The sequence below is a fragment of the Saccostrea cucullata genome, unplaced genomic scaffold (genome assembly GCF_032062105.1).
Source record: "Saccostrea cucullata isolate Sc308-1 unplaced genomic scaffold, CSIRO_AGI_Scuc_v1 ctg991, whole genome shotgun sequence".
Classification (NCBI taxonomy): domain Eukaryota; kingdom Metazoa; phylum Mollusca; class Bivalvia; order Ostreida; family Ostreidae; genus Saccostrea; species Saccostrea cuccullata.
In genome coordinates this window covers 362,910-380,929 of record NW_026933842.1, presented here as the reverse complement: position 1 = coordinate 380,929, position 18,020 = coordinate 362,910, and the positions used below count along the sequence as shown (strand labels likewise).

Genomic DNA, 18,020 nt, shown 5'->3' with positions numbered 1-18,020 from the left:
GATGATTAGGCTGCTGAGTAAAATGTAAGAGGAGTTCAGGGAAGACGGAGCTATTTGCTTAAAAAACATCATTTTTCGACCCCCATTTGACCCCCTGGGGCAAAATGAAAATTCCAAAAGCTTACTGCACATCTACATGACCCCACCAACCATCTCCCAAAAGATGGTTAGGCTGCAGAGTAAAATGTAGAAGGAGTTCAGGGAAGACGGGGATTTTTGCATAAAAAACGTCATTTTTCGACCCCCATTTGACCCTCCGGGGCAAAATCAAAATTCCAAAACCTTACTGCACATCTACATGACCCCACCAACCATCTCCCAAAAGATGATTAAGCTACTGTGTAAAATGTAGGAGGAGTTCAGGGAAGAAAAGTGTGACAGACGGACGGACGGACGGACAGACGGACGGACGGACGGACGGACATGAGTAACAACAATATACCCGAACTTTCTTTAGAAAGTGCGGGTATAATCACCTTGAAATCCAACACATTACTTCTCTCTAATATTTATAGGGGTAATGCATGTTTTTAGAATTTGCATCTGCCTCGGATTTCAAGGTGATTTTTAAATTTTAATTGTATTATCTGTCCTATAATCTTGATAGATAATTCATATATTAGAATATAATCAAATGCAGTCTTAGTCTCATGAAATTTTTATGTCGATTGAATAATCCCCTTCACCCCTTCTCCCTAGCAACTACAGTGTACATTACATACACACCGACTTTATTTTTTCTCTTCTGAATCTACCGTTAAACATTTTGTTAAAAAGGATTATGTTGACCCCGCCTTCTCCACAACTTCAGTACTTACATGTAACAGAATGACTTGGAATTAAAAAACCTCTTTAATTGATTGGTCCAATAACCAACCAGTTGACACCTCATTCAGAAAGTTCCGTACAGGCGGCAGTGTTACACCAGGGGCGATTTAGTGAAGACCAAATCGTCAGTAGAGTGAACCAAATACTAGTAATAAGTGTACATATATCAAAGTCTTTATGGCCAGAAACATGCACGCCAATGATAAAAGGAATTTGAATCAATTAGTGACATGTTCACTATCGATATATCTTTTAATTTAGTTTTATATTCATTGTCATATGATAAATAAATTACAGTAAAACTAGATGCTGTCATGAGACAGTAATACCCGCACTATGGTGTTTGCCTTTAAATATACACTCATTCATATTGGACTTTCCAAGGAAGAAGTCAAAATAATTCTATAATTATCACCGTACATGTATTCATCAAATTGAACATAAAATTTTCAGATGACCATATCAACTCTGAGCCTCACATATGTATTTTAAAATACTTATTTCATAACCAGTCTGAAATAACAGAATTTAATTAATGATTGAAGTAAATTACTTAATTAGATTCAAATAAATAATTTTCCCATAATTTGGAACTTTTTAAATTTACTTTCTCAACGACATAAAATATTATTTTAGTACAAAGCGTTTTTGATGAATTTATCAAAATGTGCAAACTGATTTTAGTATTTGGTCGGGAAAAAAACCCATTGAAAATACAACCCGATTAATTTGTCAATGCCTACCCCCCCCCCCCCCACACACACACACTCTCTCTCTCTCTCACTCTCACATTTTTTAAAAAACATAGTTTAGTTTATTATGATAGTTTGAAATTTGTTCTTGTACTAAACAGTTTTATTTTCTACATTCACATTGGGTTTGCCTCACCCATTATCATATTTATAGATATCACCTCTCGGCACACCTCGGCCAATTCATACTGGCAACGGAATCAGCAAAGGTTTGTCGAATGAGATTATTTAGCACATGTATGCTGACGATGCAGTGTGGTCAGTTAAAATCATTTGTGTTTTAATTGGATTATATGGATTATATTTCATGAATTCGTTGTCACGACCTATGACATTCGGTAAGTACAAGATTTAGTATAGATTGCATGAAAATAAATAAATGCAAATGGTTAGGTTGAAGTTCAAAAAGGGTCAACATGGTCAAAGATCATCGCATGCCACAGTCGACAAATTTCACATTGTCAAGTTATCTCCCGTTGCGGACAGTATATAACAGACGCAGATCCAGAATTTTTTTTTTTCAGAAAGGGGGGGGGGGTATCACACTTCAGTCAAAAAAATCAGCCCAAGATTTCCTGAGATGGAAATAAAAAATAATAATAAAAACAATGATGGTGGAGTCCCTGTTTTCTAAGGGGGAGGATGTCCAAAGTCATTTTTATTCTCTACAGTACATATATAGTCTTATTTAAATAACTGCTAATTCCAGGGGGGGGGGGTCTGATCTCCCTAGCCACTGACTCCCTGTACCTGAAATGACAATTGATCTTATGACTCCATAATAGTAGAAAATTTTTCCATTTGACTATTTATACATATTTTGTTTCCTATGTTTATGTATTTTTGTCTGTCCACAGAAACTTTAACCTTGCCCATATTTTTTAAGTGGATTTTATGTGTGTGTGTGTAAAACTTTCATTTCCGGTCCTTATCCCAATAACCTTTTGAGTTTTTGCAATTAAATTTTATACCATACCCCCTCCCCAAACCGTAGTTTTCCGTCCCTCCGTTCGTGTCTGTAACACCTTCATTTCCAAGCGATATCACGAGAAGCCTTTGAACTTTTGCGAATAAATTCTACTGACATTTCTCTATGGCCTAAAGAACACGCCAAATGATATATGTCAAAAGGTTTAGTAGAGGTTAAACTAGACATAGTTGGGTTTTTGTTAAATTTTGACAATGTAAAACGTGATTTAAACATATAAACGATATGTATGTGACCTATTGTTTAGATTTAATTCCTGTCTATGTCTATTTCGTCGATGGCCGAGGGGAAAGATTCTCGCTTCTTAAGGGAAAAGTCCCGGTTCTAATCACGATTGAGCCTTTTTTATCAGTAAATAAATGATTTATTTAGCATATGAAATGAAGAAGTTATGATGTATTTAAGGAATAACTTTCTTATTTTTCGATTTCGATTTCATGAAGTGATCAATCGATTGGCTTGCGTGAAAATTTGCATAAACACCGAAGGCGTTTATGCATATAATTATCACGCAAGCCAATCGATTGATCATCTTCATGAAATTGAAAAATCTGACAGTTATTCCTTATATTTACATGCTTTGATTCCGCCAATCCACGTGCTCCAAGCCCTGCTTCTGTCTAGCTGTTTGTCCCGCCCTGCACGTGTTTTTTTTTCCGAACCGCGCCAATACATTGATGAAGAAATAAAGTACATTTACATTTGGTAATTTTATCTCGGACAAAGTCATTTGAAATGTAAATATGACGTGTGCAAACTCTTATTACTGTGTAATAAATATTTTTTATTAAAAGGATCTTTTAAAGAATAAGCAATCAAAACTTTACATCTATATTGGCATTTTTTGTTTGCTTCAGTACATAATTTAATAATTCTACAGATCCGGGGAAAGGGGGGGGGGGGGGTCTACTCCCAATCTGAGCATCCTCACCTTTTTCCTTCAACGGGGGACACAAATTCTCTGAATTTGCTTGTATTCACTGGTATAGGAGTTGTGGATAAGAGATGTGTACCCTTTAATGTCATAAAAAGAATGGCGGTGTCAACATTTTGCTTTGGTAAACCGTGTGTAAATATGTGCCCCATCGAAAAGTAAATAGGAGGCCTAGGTGCATAATGACAATTTGTAACAAAACATCCGTGAAAGTCTTATCAAATTTCATCCAATACATGTATGAAAGGAGTTGCGGATAAGAGATGGGTACCCAAAAGTGTAACAGACAGACGAACGGACCGTAACAGACAGACGGACATCGCGATCACTGTATATACGAGTACAGTATCTTCCCACTTTTCAAGCGGGGATATAATTAATACAAATGATTGCCTATCCCAGTAGGGAAATTAAGTCACACGCAATGTAACATGTCTAAAGGAGGTTGAAAGTTTCTTCATCACTGAAATTGTCAGCAGAAACTTTAAAGGATTATGTAATCATCAAGTTAAACTAACATGGAAATCATAGAATTTTTTAACTCTTTAATCATTTAGCATGTTTAATGTAATATATAACATATTAAAGTTTTAATCATATCTTACATGTCTTAAAAACATTTTCTTGAATTTTTTAACATTATGCATTGTAATATACATTTTGTTCAGCCTGTTTATAAGTATCACGGTGTATAGCCTAAAAAGCAATAAAATACGCAGACTAAGTCTTAAAAAAAGTTTAAAAACTATGTGCAAAACAAATAACAAATACATTTAATGTAGAAGGTCCCAAAGGCAAGGCTACAATGTATGACAAATATTGAATATCCATAATGTAAATCTGTGCATCTTTCAAAATGCAAAGTCACGACCCGTCCCGAATTTTCTCGTACGCTCTGGCGACCTGTAAAATCGTTACTTCATCGAACATTTTCCCCACAATCGACATTGCACAGGGCAACCCTTCACTAAATCCAGCGTTAATAGTAAGGGCAGGGTGTCCAGTTGAGTTAAATGGGGCTGTGTTTCTCACCATTCCTAATAGTAATTTCAACGTTTCTGAAAAAAGTCATCCAAAAGTTAATGTTAATATACATGAAAATTCAAAAAATTCGGACATTTATATAAAACTTTAATACATTTTGATCTTTTCATATGCACATATTAAAAAAACCTCTGAATTGTTTCTAATGCATGGACTTCATATGCACCTTGAACTGAGTTACTTGTCGTAGGGAGTTTAAACGGCTTCCCCGGAAGTGTGGGCATTATCATGACGTCATAATCCTTAAGAACTCTATTGTATTCCCTTGTCAAAAGTTGGACCAAGTTCTGTGCCTTGGCATAAAACTTGTTTTGATAATTCCTCTGCATATACTCGGAAAACAGCATGACTGCTTTGACCGGTAGGGGGCAGTCAAATGGGCGGAGATTATAAGCCCCGGCCAGGGCTTCCTGTAGTGAGAGGTCATAGGCCCCTTTCCAACTGTATCCGTGACCTACGATAGAACATTAAGGTCAAGGTCACATAAATATTTTTGTGACATTCAGGTCACAATTATTTAATTTTCTTGTGTTATAAATTTTATAATCAGTTAAACATATAACCTTTAAAGTTCCCTAATATTTACTAAATCTTTACCGTTTCCTTTCACCATTGTATTATATGTTCCCTCAAAAGCAACAGGTGTCCAAATCGCTTTACCTGTGTGAAATATACACATATATTTACATTTCCAATAAATTTCCCCTATGATTCTCTACAAAATAAAATGCAGTATATTTTCTCATGAACTACATTAGGTATGTATCACGAATAAGCGTGATATCTCCATTGTTACATCATAATACCGCTCTTGACGTCAAAAAGTCGAAAAATATAGTGCACCCTGTTTTGTTTTAAAAATGACAGTTGAACGGCGTAAATTTATGGCAAGTCATCAGAAAAATAATGTAAATATAAGAAATGAATTTAATTTTTTGAAGATTCATGAGGTATATGAACTACAACGCTTCACGCCGGCATATTTATCATGAAGCGCTAACGCGCTTCATGAAATATGCCGGCGTGAAGCGTCGTAGTTCATAACCTCATGAATCTTCAAAACCTTAAGTGAGAACAGAAGCAAAATATATGTATAATATAAAAAAAATCCTTTTGATAAGGTACAAAGCAGTTCATTTTAGTTGTGATGAAATGATAAATAATCACTGCCTCTAATTTAAAAGAAAATAAGCGTTTCATCATCATCTATCCTTTAGGATATGGTGGTGGATCCAAACTTGCTACATTATGTAACACTAAGCAAAACTTATAAAGACATGTGCTTCTACATTCTAATAGGTGTCAAATAGAAACTCAATTTCCAGTTTCTTCTATGAGATAATGGAAGAATATTCTGAAATGCTAACAGCATACAATGTAATAGCTGTAGAACTGTTACTCTCTGCTTGAGAAAATTCGGACAGATAAAGTAGAGAGCTACAGATCCAAGCGTTGTAAAAACCGTCGATTTACGCCGACGATTTTTTTGTCGCTGCTTTAGGTATTTATTTCGTGTAATTTGAGCTTTCTTTGGCTCTTAGAATGGTATCCTATAATTAATCATATACTAAGTATTTAACTCTTATTTTTGATACTTTATATACTTTTAACGGTCCGAAACAGTCCTGTAAATAGTAATGTAATGTCGATTTAAAAGACTTCCATTTCGACGTCCGTAACCACAAACAGCAATTTGTTATAGCCTTAAATGGTAAGTAAATTATCAGGAATTGAAGTTAAATGTATGATTAATTATTAAATACCATTTTTAAATCTGCATTAGGAAAGTATAAAATACAAGAAAAAATACCCAAAGTGAGCGACAAAAAATCGTTGGCGTAAATGGAAGGTTTTTACAATGCTTGGATCTGTAGCTCTCTGCTTTATCTGTCCAAATTTTCTCAAGCAGAGGGATACAGTTCTGCAGCTAACAATGTAATAGAAAATAAAATGTACCTGAATAGTACCAATTCCTTTAGAAATAGGGGTAGTGCAAAATAAAAGAGGAAATCATACCATCATTGTGAATTGGGAGGGAAACTTCTGTGACTTCAGCCCCTGCCTCCTTCAGTCTGAAAGCTGCGTCCTTTACAATCTTCGCTACGTCTTCCTCTACCTCCTCAAAACCCTCTTTCAAAATGGCTATCTTCTTCCCCTTTATTCCTTCTCCAAACTGAATATAAATATTAAATACATATTAACAAACTTTAATGCCTACACAAGTATCAAATGTTGAAATGTAGGCGATGAAGTGTTTTATCATGGTTTATCACAACCATTACATCACACAATTGAGAAGCGCTTCTGAAACTTCTATGCATTTGATAATTTTATGATAACGTACTAATCTTGTTAAGGTTTTCAATCCCTAATGATACCAAAATCTCTACCCTTAAATGTCCGTCAAGTACACAATACTTTGATATTATATTGAAGCATTTTATAGTGGAAAAGGATTGCCCACGAGAAATTTTCAAAAAGTTCATTAATTAAGCAGTAGTTAATTAACAAAGATTGCATTGAAGTCTATGGGGAAAAGCGTTTTTAAAAAATAAAAATTCAAATAATTTGAATATCGATAAATCCTGTGGTGGAAAGATGCATTGAAATGTTATAAATAGAATGATAACTAAAAACAATTTTTTCACCAGCTAAATTTTTTTTAATTGATTTTTTTTAATTAATTAAAAAAGGGGAGATAACTCTTACCAAAATTCAAGGTTATTAATTGGGACACAACCCTCTAAACACACTTATAGTAATAAATGGGAAGTATGTCTAAATAAACTGAGTATACAATGCCTACATATCTGTAATGTCTTCAATTTCATTGAATTTCTTCCTATTAGGGATTGAAGACCTTAAATGGAGCACAAGATAGGACATTGAAGAGTTAGCTAAACATGCAAAGTGCCATATATCTGACCATAGAGTGGATCATTGAGTAAAGAGTGAAAAACATCTCTATTTAATTTTTTTTTAAAAAGATATTATACCGGTATATAGGACAGGTCCATTTTCCCTGGGATTGTCCACAGACTTATTTATTACATGTAAGTAAATTAAATATATCCATTAACACTGAAAATCACAGACACCTCAACAAACCCCTAATTACACGCCCTTCCTCTTTCCTAGATCCACTCCTTTGATCCAACAGGAACTCAAAAAAGCTCTGGTTTTCTTACCAGCTTAGAATAGGGAGGTGTCGGCATTGCAGGAAACTGGCGCGGGTCATTACCATCGTCATAACCAACAATCACCTGTTTAAAAAAATACATTAAAACTGAATCACTTACATCATTCAAACAACAATGTTAAAGCAACATGCGCTGCATTTTTTGAAAAAAAAAAATTTTGCTGTACAAAAATGAGTTATAATGATAAATATGTATGTATTTTAAACCTTTATAATCAAGCAGAAGACTTCTACTTACAATCCAATATACAGTTTTATATAAGAAATCATTAATGATTTATTGTACAGGACGACAATAATACAATTTTGAGACAATCAAGGCTTATGAATAGTTCTTCCATCGCAAATATGAACAACAGAAGTTTATTAACGTTATTTTTTTCTGTCATTGAAAAACTTATTTACAACTTTGCAACAAAAAATTCCGACATCAAAATTGCAGCTCATATTGCTTTAAAATACACCAATTTTAAGCGATCCCAAGTCCTGTGGTTTTCCCAAATAAATTGCATAACACACCTCTAATAGTGTAGCACAATCTTCCACTGTCCTGGCCATTGGCCCCGTGTGGTCTATGGTGATTTCTATGGGCATTATCCCGGTGTATGGTACCAGCCCATAGGTGGGTTTGAGGCCTACAATTCCACACCACCCTGCTGGAATACGAATAGATCCGCCTTGGTCCCCTCCGATCGCCACGTCGACTTCCTTTCTTGCAACCTTAACCAACAGAAGGTAAACTCATTCGACAAGTTAATAAAGTATGGATATTTATCTCATTTAGATATATTTATTTTTTCTTCACCCATCATAAACTCTCGAAATCTTAATCCACATATATATTTATAACCTCCCTTTGCCTTTTTCGAATATTTCGTAAAATTTTTGACGTACTTTGAAACTAAGATAACACTTAAATGCAATACTTACTCATTATTCAAAAAAAAAAAAAAAAAAAAAAAACAAAACCAGAAGGATTTATATTCTAGAACCATCTGTCCATTTCCTTATGCTCCTTTTTAGTTCTTGTACATGTACTTTTCTTGTTTCTCAAGAGAGTTCGGAAGGGTATAAACGTACTCGTTCATGTACACCATTTTGGCATAATGTAAAACACCATTTCAGACATAAGGCATCGCTTGTTTTTTTTTTCTGAGATTCATTTGTTACAACTTCTTTTTAAAGATACAATTAAACAAATTTTAACGTTCGGCTAAACAAAATTACCAAGGAAGCAGACCCAGAACTTGATCCGCCCGCGCACCTCGTTGGATCGAACGGGTTTTTGACTGGTCCAGTTACTGATGTAGCACTGTTTCCGGAGAAACACAGGTCTTCACAAACGGCTTTACCCAGAATTCTACCACCTAAAATATAGTATGCAAGGACTAATAATACTGACATGAATCTTTTGGTTAAATTTGTGATTGCTGCATAAGAAATTCTCAGAGAACTTTTAACTGTGAACTATAACCACTCTCTCCCTCTCTCAACATACCTGCATCCAATATCCGTGTCACAATTGTGGCATCTCTGTCGGGCACGAACCCCTCCAGTATTTTACTTCCGTTCATCATGGGAACCCCCGCCACGCACACATTGTCTTTGATTGCTACAGTTTTTCCCCCTAAAAGTCCCTTTTCGGCCCCTTTGATGTCGCACCGATAATACCTTGTGGTTATAAATTGAACTATTACCAACAATTCCTTTTGAAATATGTTACGAATCTTGAAGAAATTTAGTGGGTTTAAAAAAGTTACTGTTGACTTTTTGATTTGCGGTGAATATATATTTTCTTAAACATACACTCACCACGAATCATCTTTGGTTTCCCTGTACCCAGGGGTCCTTGGGTATTTGACGGTTGGGGTGGGGGAGACAAGTTCGTAAACCCTCTGATAATCCTTGCAAACATCTCCACAGAAATCTAAAAAAATGAATTTGCCGCTCTCATTATTCAAGCCTGAAAGTATAGTATGCAAAATCTCTAAATGGGTTCCATGGCTAAGACTTCTTTTAAAACCCCCATTCTGACCAAGATGATCTTTATTCCCTTTCCATCCAGGATGACTGCACTTTTGGTCGATGAATAGAAAGATCTTTATGATCACCCCATCTCTACACAATTTCAAAATTTAGCCCAAGTAGTTTTACAGAGTAGCCATTAACATTGACGAAAACTTCGGATCTGCTACCCGAATACAGGTGTTTTGAGAAGATGGAAAAATAGGTGCCACTTATGATACCATCTAAGGAAAGTTGGAGGCTAATGCAGACGCATACGCACATGTAAGCGCTAAGTAATACTAAGCTAGTTCTCGCATAATTTGCTACTGGGCATCAGGTCCGGAGCCCTGTTAAACAGCGATGACTTGTTTAGAAAAATATAACAAGAGGCCCACGGGCCTTATAGGTCACCTGAGTACCATTTAACAACTTTCCAGTGATTGTATTTGGTTCGTGTTTTAATCCAAAAGCCATGAAAATTACAAATTTTGAAAGAGGCACCATTGCTTTTCAAAGGGTAGATTTCAAAACATTAATTTATTTTATTCAAAGTACCCCCCTGGTACCCCTGACCCAGCAGCCCTGAAATTATCTATTTTGAAAGAGGCCTCTTTCTTCATTATAAGGCTAGCATTTTTTTTTATGTTTAGGTTTAGTTATGAACATGAGAATAAAAAAGTCCCGAAAGAGAAGGAAATAAAATTTTTTTTTGATAAATCAATTATTAACATTTGTACATTCTTTTTTTATGCTATTCTAATAGGCTCCTTACCACTGGACACATAATGCTTACGAACAGGAAAGTAGAACATTTAATTGCTTATTTCATCATCTGCCAGTTTGGGCCGGTTATATAAATTTTGTGATATTGGTCAAAATATATTTTAAAAAATCAATTCTTTAAAAGTCTTTCAATATATCTTCTTTTTTTTAATATGTGTTAGGTGAATGTGTAGACATTGTTCTAAAATTTAATCCTATCATAAAACAGACAGGGGGTATTGCGGGTGTAGGGTGAACATTTTTTTCAATTAAGTGTAAAATAATTTTTCTGGCTAATACAAATGATACTACATGCCTGTATTCTTGCCTTAACAATTTCTTCCTTAAATGGACTGAACTTCTCCCATAGTTTTATTCATTACATCTGATGCATAAGCAACCCTTTTCTGAAGAATGATGCTTAGACTGTAAGCCATAACAGAGACCTAAACAATGTCGCTGGCAATATGCAACAGCTACCACGGGCAGTTTAAAACCTGGGGGAGGAAAATAATTTACAGACAGATACTTTTGAAGCGAATACATAATTATCTCACCAGGATGTCATTGTGCAACAAAGTCGTCAGCATTTTATTTGTCCTTTGAACAGGTGAAACTTTTTGAATGGCACTCGTATCGATGAATTTTACACTAAACCTAGCTATCTCTTTAGATCTCGCTTTATTTACCCGCCATTTCATCTTAAACCCGGAAGTGCGAGTTCGTAAATTTGAAATCTCGATCCCGACTCAAATTTGACATCGGAAAGAAAAAAATTGTTTTATTTTTTTCTGAACATTCAAAACCTTGAGCGGAGGGTTTGTAAAACTGAAAATAAAATAAATCCTGGCCTTAAATATGTAATTAGATCATTAGTATATTAACCAGGAGCAAAACATAAGATGTTCAAAGAATTCATGCATTTCACTATATAATCATTAGAGCCCTACCCTAAAACAAGAACCCCTGACCCTGGGGACATAAAATTCACAATTTTGGTAGAGGCACTCTTGCTCATCATAACTATGTACTTAGTTTGTTTATTTTGAATACCCAGGAGCAGAGAAAAAGATTTTCAAAGAATTCATGTATTTTCACTATATAATCAATAGAGCCCCGCCCTAACACCAGAACCCCTGACCCTGGGGCCATAAAATTCACAATTTTGGTAGAGGCACTCTTGCTCATCATAACTATGTACTTAGTTGGTTTATTTAATACCCAGGAGCAGAGAAGAAGATTTTCAAAGAAATAATGCATTTTCACTACCTACTTATTTAGCCCCGCCCTAGCACTAGAACCCCTGACCCCAGGGGCATGAATTTTACAATTTTGGTAGAGGACTCATTGCTGATTACAATCATGCAGACAGTTTGACTGCTTGATGTCCAGGAGTAAAGAAGAAGATTTTTAAAGATTGCATTAATTTTAATGGTTTTGGCCCCACCCCTCAGGCCCCAGGGGGGCAGGGATCATGAAATTCACAATTTTTGTTCCCTTTCACCCATAGATGCTTTGTGCCAAATTTGGTTGAAATTAGTTCAGTGGTTGCAGAGAAGAAGCTGAAAATGTTCAAATGTTAACGCACGACGCACGACGCACGACGGACGACGGACGACGACGGACAAAAACGGATAGCAATAGGTCACCTGAGTTTACTCAGGTGACCTAAAAATGTGGCGCCAATAACGTAGCCGGAAATATCGCAAACAAAAATGATACGTCCGGAAATGGCAAGCCAGCGCTCAGTGGTGGTAGGTAGTAATACATGTACTTAGTGGGTGGTAAGAAACGAAAGGACTTGAACCTTGGCCTAGTTCAATGAACTTCCACACTCCAGGATGTTTCTCCAACTTAAACTACAGATCAGGAAAGCCAGTATTATGACTGTATTTCAACATGTACTACTTAATCTGGGTACAGGGCGCGGACACCGACCACTGATTAAAGCGTTATATTTAAACTATGCACTGTAACGGACTAAAAGGGGAATGATACCAAAGACAGGCCCCGGTTCTGATTGTATCCTCTTAAACTGAATACGGGACTGATACCAAATATAAACTATAAGTACCACTGAAAATGAGAATTGCTCTAATTTCTGTCTTAATTTACACAATATTCTATGTACCATATAAGGCGCTGGTTTCCTCTGTTGTAAGCCTCAGTCTGAGATCATCAGAAATTGTTTTGATTTCATCTTCAGATATCCGAACTATTGCAGGACTTTTTTGAAATTCTGTAAAACAAAGACGTTGTTTAATATAATGTTAAAGGGTTCCGTATAATTTTTAAACCAAAAACATGTATAAGGATGACCCTAAACCACCAAAGTATACCATATAAAAATTCTTTGATAAGGACTTCCCAAATTTGTAGATCTCACGATTATCATCTCATACGTACTTAAAACAAGCAAATTTTATACCATGATTTAACAGTGGTGAACGAGTTTATAACTGGATGCACAAATTATTATTCAATATCAAGACCAAAGGTCAAGGCCGAAGAAATTATAGTTTGGATTTTCAGTTGGTGTTTGAAACATCACATCGAATTGCAAAATCTTAAAATTATGACAGACTTATAACAGATTAAAGGAAGATCGGGTGAATTTGCCAAGTTTTACTGGAGCAAACACCGGTTCCCGCGATCTGATTGCATCATCTCCCTGTTTGCGCACTATTGCCAAATTTAAAGTCCAAGCTCTCGAGATATTCCGGTTACACTGTCTCTAATCTTATTTTCGAAATTCTGCTGTAAAGCGACTAAAAAGATCCGATTTTAATAAGATTGCTGTTTCTAACACGATTCAAATCAAAGGCAGAGAGATCCTCAAACCGTCCAGTAAATTAATGACATGCATTTTTTTTTAACTTAAAAAGGGGCATGGACACAGTTTCAGCTGAAATTTTTTTTCACTTTTTTTTCTGTTTACAAACTTTTAACTAAGGTAGTTTTATTGATGATCAAAAATTTGAATTTTTTCAGTACAGATTAACATTATTAAGAGCTCCAAACCTTTAATTTGTAACATGTATATGATAATGGTACATTTATGTAAAGTTGTAAACATCAATCAACAACATCTATCTAATATTCCTAAATATAATCATTTTGTATCCTCTTTCAAAAGAACATTCAACTGTCTTTAGGTCCGTGCCATGTTTTCGTTTACATTGACTGAATATACTAATGTAATTTTGTTCGTTCAAACAGATGTTTACAATTAAGATGTTAATTCTAAATTTTATTAGACAGTTTCTAGTACGTGATTTACTGTACTATGATATCATTTTGTTATAAATTTGATATTTTCTATACAAAATAAACAAAAGCAAAACACGAGCCTTATCAACAAATGATGTTGAAAATTTTGCTGATCATTTGAATTGTCTTAAATGGGAATCGTAAACATTTTTAAAACTTGTTTTAAAAAATCAGCTGTCCAGGTCCCTTTATATTACAGTGCACATGTGTATGCTGACACAATAAGACAATGTCATTATATCTTACATTTTTCCATAACGTTTACACATTATCTCGTTCATTCTCATAAATCAGAGTCTCAAACCTTGACTTATCTCGTTATCCTTTGTTGGTTATAATTATGTACATATATGCATGTGTGTATATATTCATCTGGATCTAGCTGTTCAATTTAAATATTCTAACAATTAGAAGCGTCTAAATGTGTGAACGGCTACACAAAGCAGCTGATAGGTTGAAAGTTCATTGAAATTTAAAACAAATTATTAAAATTTTATGCTGTCAATGTAAATATAATTCGCCACCCAGCTTGTTTTTATACATCTGGTGAAACACACATGGCGATGAAACTTGACAACAACATTATATATAAGCATTATGCATATGCAGTCAGTCAGAATACAAATGCACTACGTATCGATTTGGGAACAACAAAAAATACATAGCATGTGTCAAATTATATATTTTCAGCATTAGTATATAAAAATTAGTGGGTTTATTTTGATCTTAACACTCACCTTTCTCTTCCTTGCCCGACATTTTTCATCGATTGGACGCACTTTAACGGTATGTAAACAACGCCAACCCTGACAGTCGGCGATTCTAGGTCATATCAAACTCAATGTTAGCTCAGGGTAAAATACTGAGTGGAGTGGAGTGGGATAGAGTTTTTATGTAACAGAACTTCTGTTACATATAGAGGTCTCTCTCTCTCTCTCTCTCTCTCTCTCTCTCTCTCTCTCTCTCTCTCTCTCTCGTCGCGTTTTGGATTTGTAAAAAAAATTAACTGAACAGGATACGAAAGAAATTGATACAAAAAAAAGTAAATATCATTTTAAGTACATGTATCGCCTAAAACTGTGATGAAAGCTTACATGTTTATGGCTGTGTATTGTATTTCACATTTTTATTGCAAAGAAATAAAACTTTTTTTTAAAAAAATACAGGTGTTGACAGCTTTAAGGATATCCGATCCTCAGCCAGGAAGGATAACTCCAAAAATTAGTATTTTATTTGAAATGCATCATAATATGAAGCTCGAAAATGAAATTTTTTCATGCAACGATTTTCATTTTATTCAACTTTATAAGATTAAAGGTTTTTGGAAGTCTTAGAAAAGGTCTTTAAAAAGTTGACATTTGTATCCACAGGCACCTGACGTTACTTATTTTTCTTTTAATAAAAAAATATACACATACCTACTAATTTATTATTAGGTATGTGTATAATTTTTTTTATTAAAAGAAAAATAAGTAACGTCAGGTGCCTGTGTTTGTATCCTATAAAAGGGAAAAAAATTAACACAGTTTAAGAGAAATAAGATTTTCTTGAATCCAGCCCTATAAACAAATGCTAAGTAGCATGATATGAAATAAGAAGTGATTTCTGGTATTTTATAATGATAGCAAAAGCCTTTTACTCTATGTATTATAGATTACATGACGGAAATAGAAGTCTTAGACAAAATATACCAAATAAGTATAAAAATCATGACAATTTCTCTGAATGAATGGATACCTATCGTTTTTTAACCTAAAATATATTTATTGATTAATTTGAGATTAGAAAACGCATTGCTGATATTTCAATTCGCTATTTCTGCAAAAATATTGGAGAATTGACAATTTTTCCTGTTTAATATGATAAACTTTAATCTTTAACTTTACAGAAATACCGTGGATCCATTGTCATTTTTTTTTTGTGGATTCAGAGATACTTTTATGAGTGTTTTTGATTATGTAACTGCTTATTGTATAAACCTGAGGATCGGACTACCTTAAAGTCAGATACACATGACACACGTGTAGCAGACATCATTTATAACATTGTTGTTTCTCGATCAAAAGTCCGTGATCGAGAGGTCGTGAGTTCGAATCTCGGCCGCGACTGACCTATATAAGTCGAAAAAATGGGTATCAACTTTCCCTTTCTCCATGCGCTCGGCACTCTATGAGAGGATTATATGTACAGGAAAAAGAGAGTGTGACAGAGGGTGGAGGGGCTACGATACAAGTAATTTTTAGAAATACAAGTTTACCTTAAGAATTTCCATCCCTAATAGGACCTTATTCTCTACCCTTTAATGGCCATCAAGTGCATAATACTCTGATATTCAAATTAAAGCATTTTATAATAGGTTGAATTTTTTTCATCGCTTGTCAGTTGTAAGGATCATATGATCGTCAAGGTAAACTAACAAAAAAAAAAAAATTTAACCCTTTAATCAGCTGTAAGCATATGTTTAGTGTAACATAATATATAATATCAATTTTAAAAACATATACAACAAGAGGCCCAGGGGCCACAGCGCTCACCTGAGCACATCGGCTAGGAAAAAGCACATATCAGATCAGAACTGAAAGTTTACTGAGGTGATGGTGGGGGGAGGGGGGGGGGCCTGAATTTTTACCCCCCAGGGATTCATGATTTGAACTAGAATCTACACTACCTTAGGATGATTCCATATAAATATCAATAATCATGGCTTTGAAGTACTTGAAAAGAAGATTTTAGATATATTAGTTTCCCAATATATCCCTATGTAAAACTTGTGTCGGCCATTTTGGCCCCGTCCTAGCCCCGGGGGTCATGATTTGAACAAACTTGAATCTACACTACCTCAGGATGATTCCACATGAGTTTCATCTTTCCTATCCCAGTGGTTCTTGAGAAGAAGAATTTTTAAGATTTTTCCTATATATTCCTATGTAAAACTTGGGTCGGCCATTTTAGCCCCACCCTAGCCCTGGGGCTCATGATTTGAACAAACTTGAATTTACACTACCTCAGGATGATTCCACATGAGTTTTATCTTTCCTGTTCTAGTGGTTCTTGAGAAGATTTTAAAGATTTTTCTTATATATTCCTATGTAAAACTAGGGTCGGCCATTTTGGCCCCGCCCTTGCCCCGGGGGTCATGATTTGAACAAACCTGAATCTATACTACATGAGGATGATTCCACATGAGTTTCATCTTTCCTGGCCCAGTGGTTCTGGAGAAGAAGATTTTTAAAGATTTTTCCTATATATTCCTTTGTAAAAATTGGGTCGGCCATTTTGGCCCCACCCTTGCCCTGGGGGTCATGATTTGAACAAACTTGAATCTACACTATCTGAGGATGATTCCATGTGAGTTTTATCTTTCCTGGCCCAGTGGTTCTGGAGAAGAAGATTTTTTAAAAATGCCATTAATTTTTAACAAATTCATGATTATCTCCCCTTGGAAAAGGGCGTGGCCCTTCATTTGAACAATCTTGAATCCCCTTTACCCAAGGATACTATGTGCCAAGTTTGGTTGAAATTGGCCCAGTGGTTCTTGAGAAGAAGATGAAAATGTGAAAAGTTTACGACGACGACGACGACAACGACGACAACAACAACGACAACAACGACGACGACAGACAACGGACAGATTGTGATCAGAAAAGCTCACTTGAGCCTTTGGCTCAGGTGAGCTAAAAAGCTAAATTCAAGTCAATAAGCTTCAAGACTTTGACAGACGTACATTATTGTAAGAGTTGTAAACCTATCAAACAAACGGAATTATTCTTGATTTTTTGTACTCATGCATCATACAACATCTTCACAACCTCACATAAATCAGAGAAACGATATCAAAAAACCTTGACATTGTGAAGATGACATCACAAAAGCTTTATGGAAAGGATTATAATTAAGAATCTCTAGGATTATTATTATTATTATTATTCATAAATGTTTCTTTCAAAGTGTCATAATTACATTATAAAACCCAGAATGGCAAAGTTTTATTTTGATATTCCTCATTTTCAATTAAACGTGCCATAAGAGAAATAAATGCAATAAAAGTGTTTTTATTTCATATACTCTTTTGCTCTGCCTGTTTATAAATATCAATTGTGTATATTCTAAAAAGCACTTAAATAATGTAGACTAAGTCTTAAAAAAGTCATGTACAAAAATTTTTGTATTATGAACAAAAGAAATACATGTAAATGTAGCTACAATGTATAATGACAAATGTTGAATATCCATATA

At 34.9% G+C, this 18,020-nt stretch overlaps 1 protein-coding gene across 1 annotated transcript; it reads right to left on the bottom strand.

Moving 5' to 3' along the window:
* Window positions 1-4,170: 4,170 nt before the first annotated feature.
* Window positions 4,171-14,638, bottom strand: LOC134239464 (amidase-like). The gene is made up of 11 exons (XM_062721647.1): window positions 14,522-14,638; window positions 12,646-12,753; window positions 9,558-9,672; window positions 9,244-9,416; window positions 8,973-9,112; window positions 8,265-8,465; window positions 7,735-7,809; window positions 6,563-6,719; window positions 5,144-5,206; window positions 4,713-5,000; window positions 4,171-4,560 (listed from the first exon to the last, which is right to left on the bottom strand). Exons 1-11 carry the CDS (start codon window positions 14,541-14,543, stop codon window positions 4,367-4,369), a joined length of 1,536 nt encoding a protein of 511 aa, XP_062577631.1. The 5' UTR covers window positions 14,544-14,638; the 3' UTR covers window positions 4,171-4,366.
* Between the last annotated feature and the right edge of the window lie 3,382 nt (window positions 14,639-18,020).

Coding starts and splice junctions, on each gene's coding strand:
- LOC134239464 (XM_062721647.1), bottom strand. CDS start 14,543: ATGTCGGGCAAGGAAGAGAAAG. Junction 12,754..14,521: donor GTCGGGCAAGGAAGAGAAAG/GTGAGTGTTAAG, acceptor TTTGTTTTACAG/AATTTCAAAAAAGTCCTGCA. Junction 7,810..8,264: donor ATTGTGCTACACTATTAGAG/GTGTGTTATGCA, acceptor TTTTTTAAACAG/GTGATTGTTGGTTATGACGA.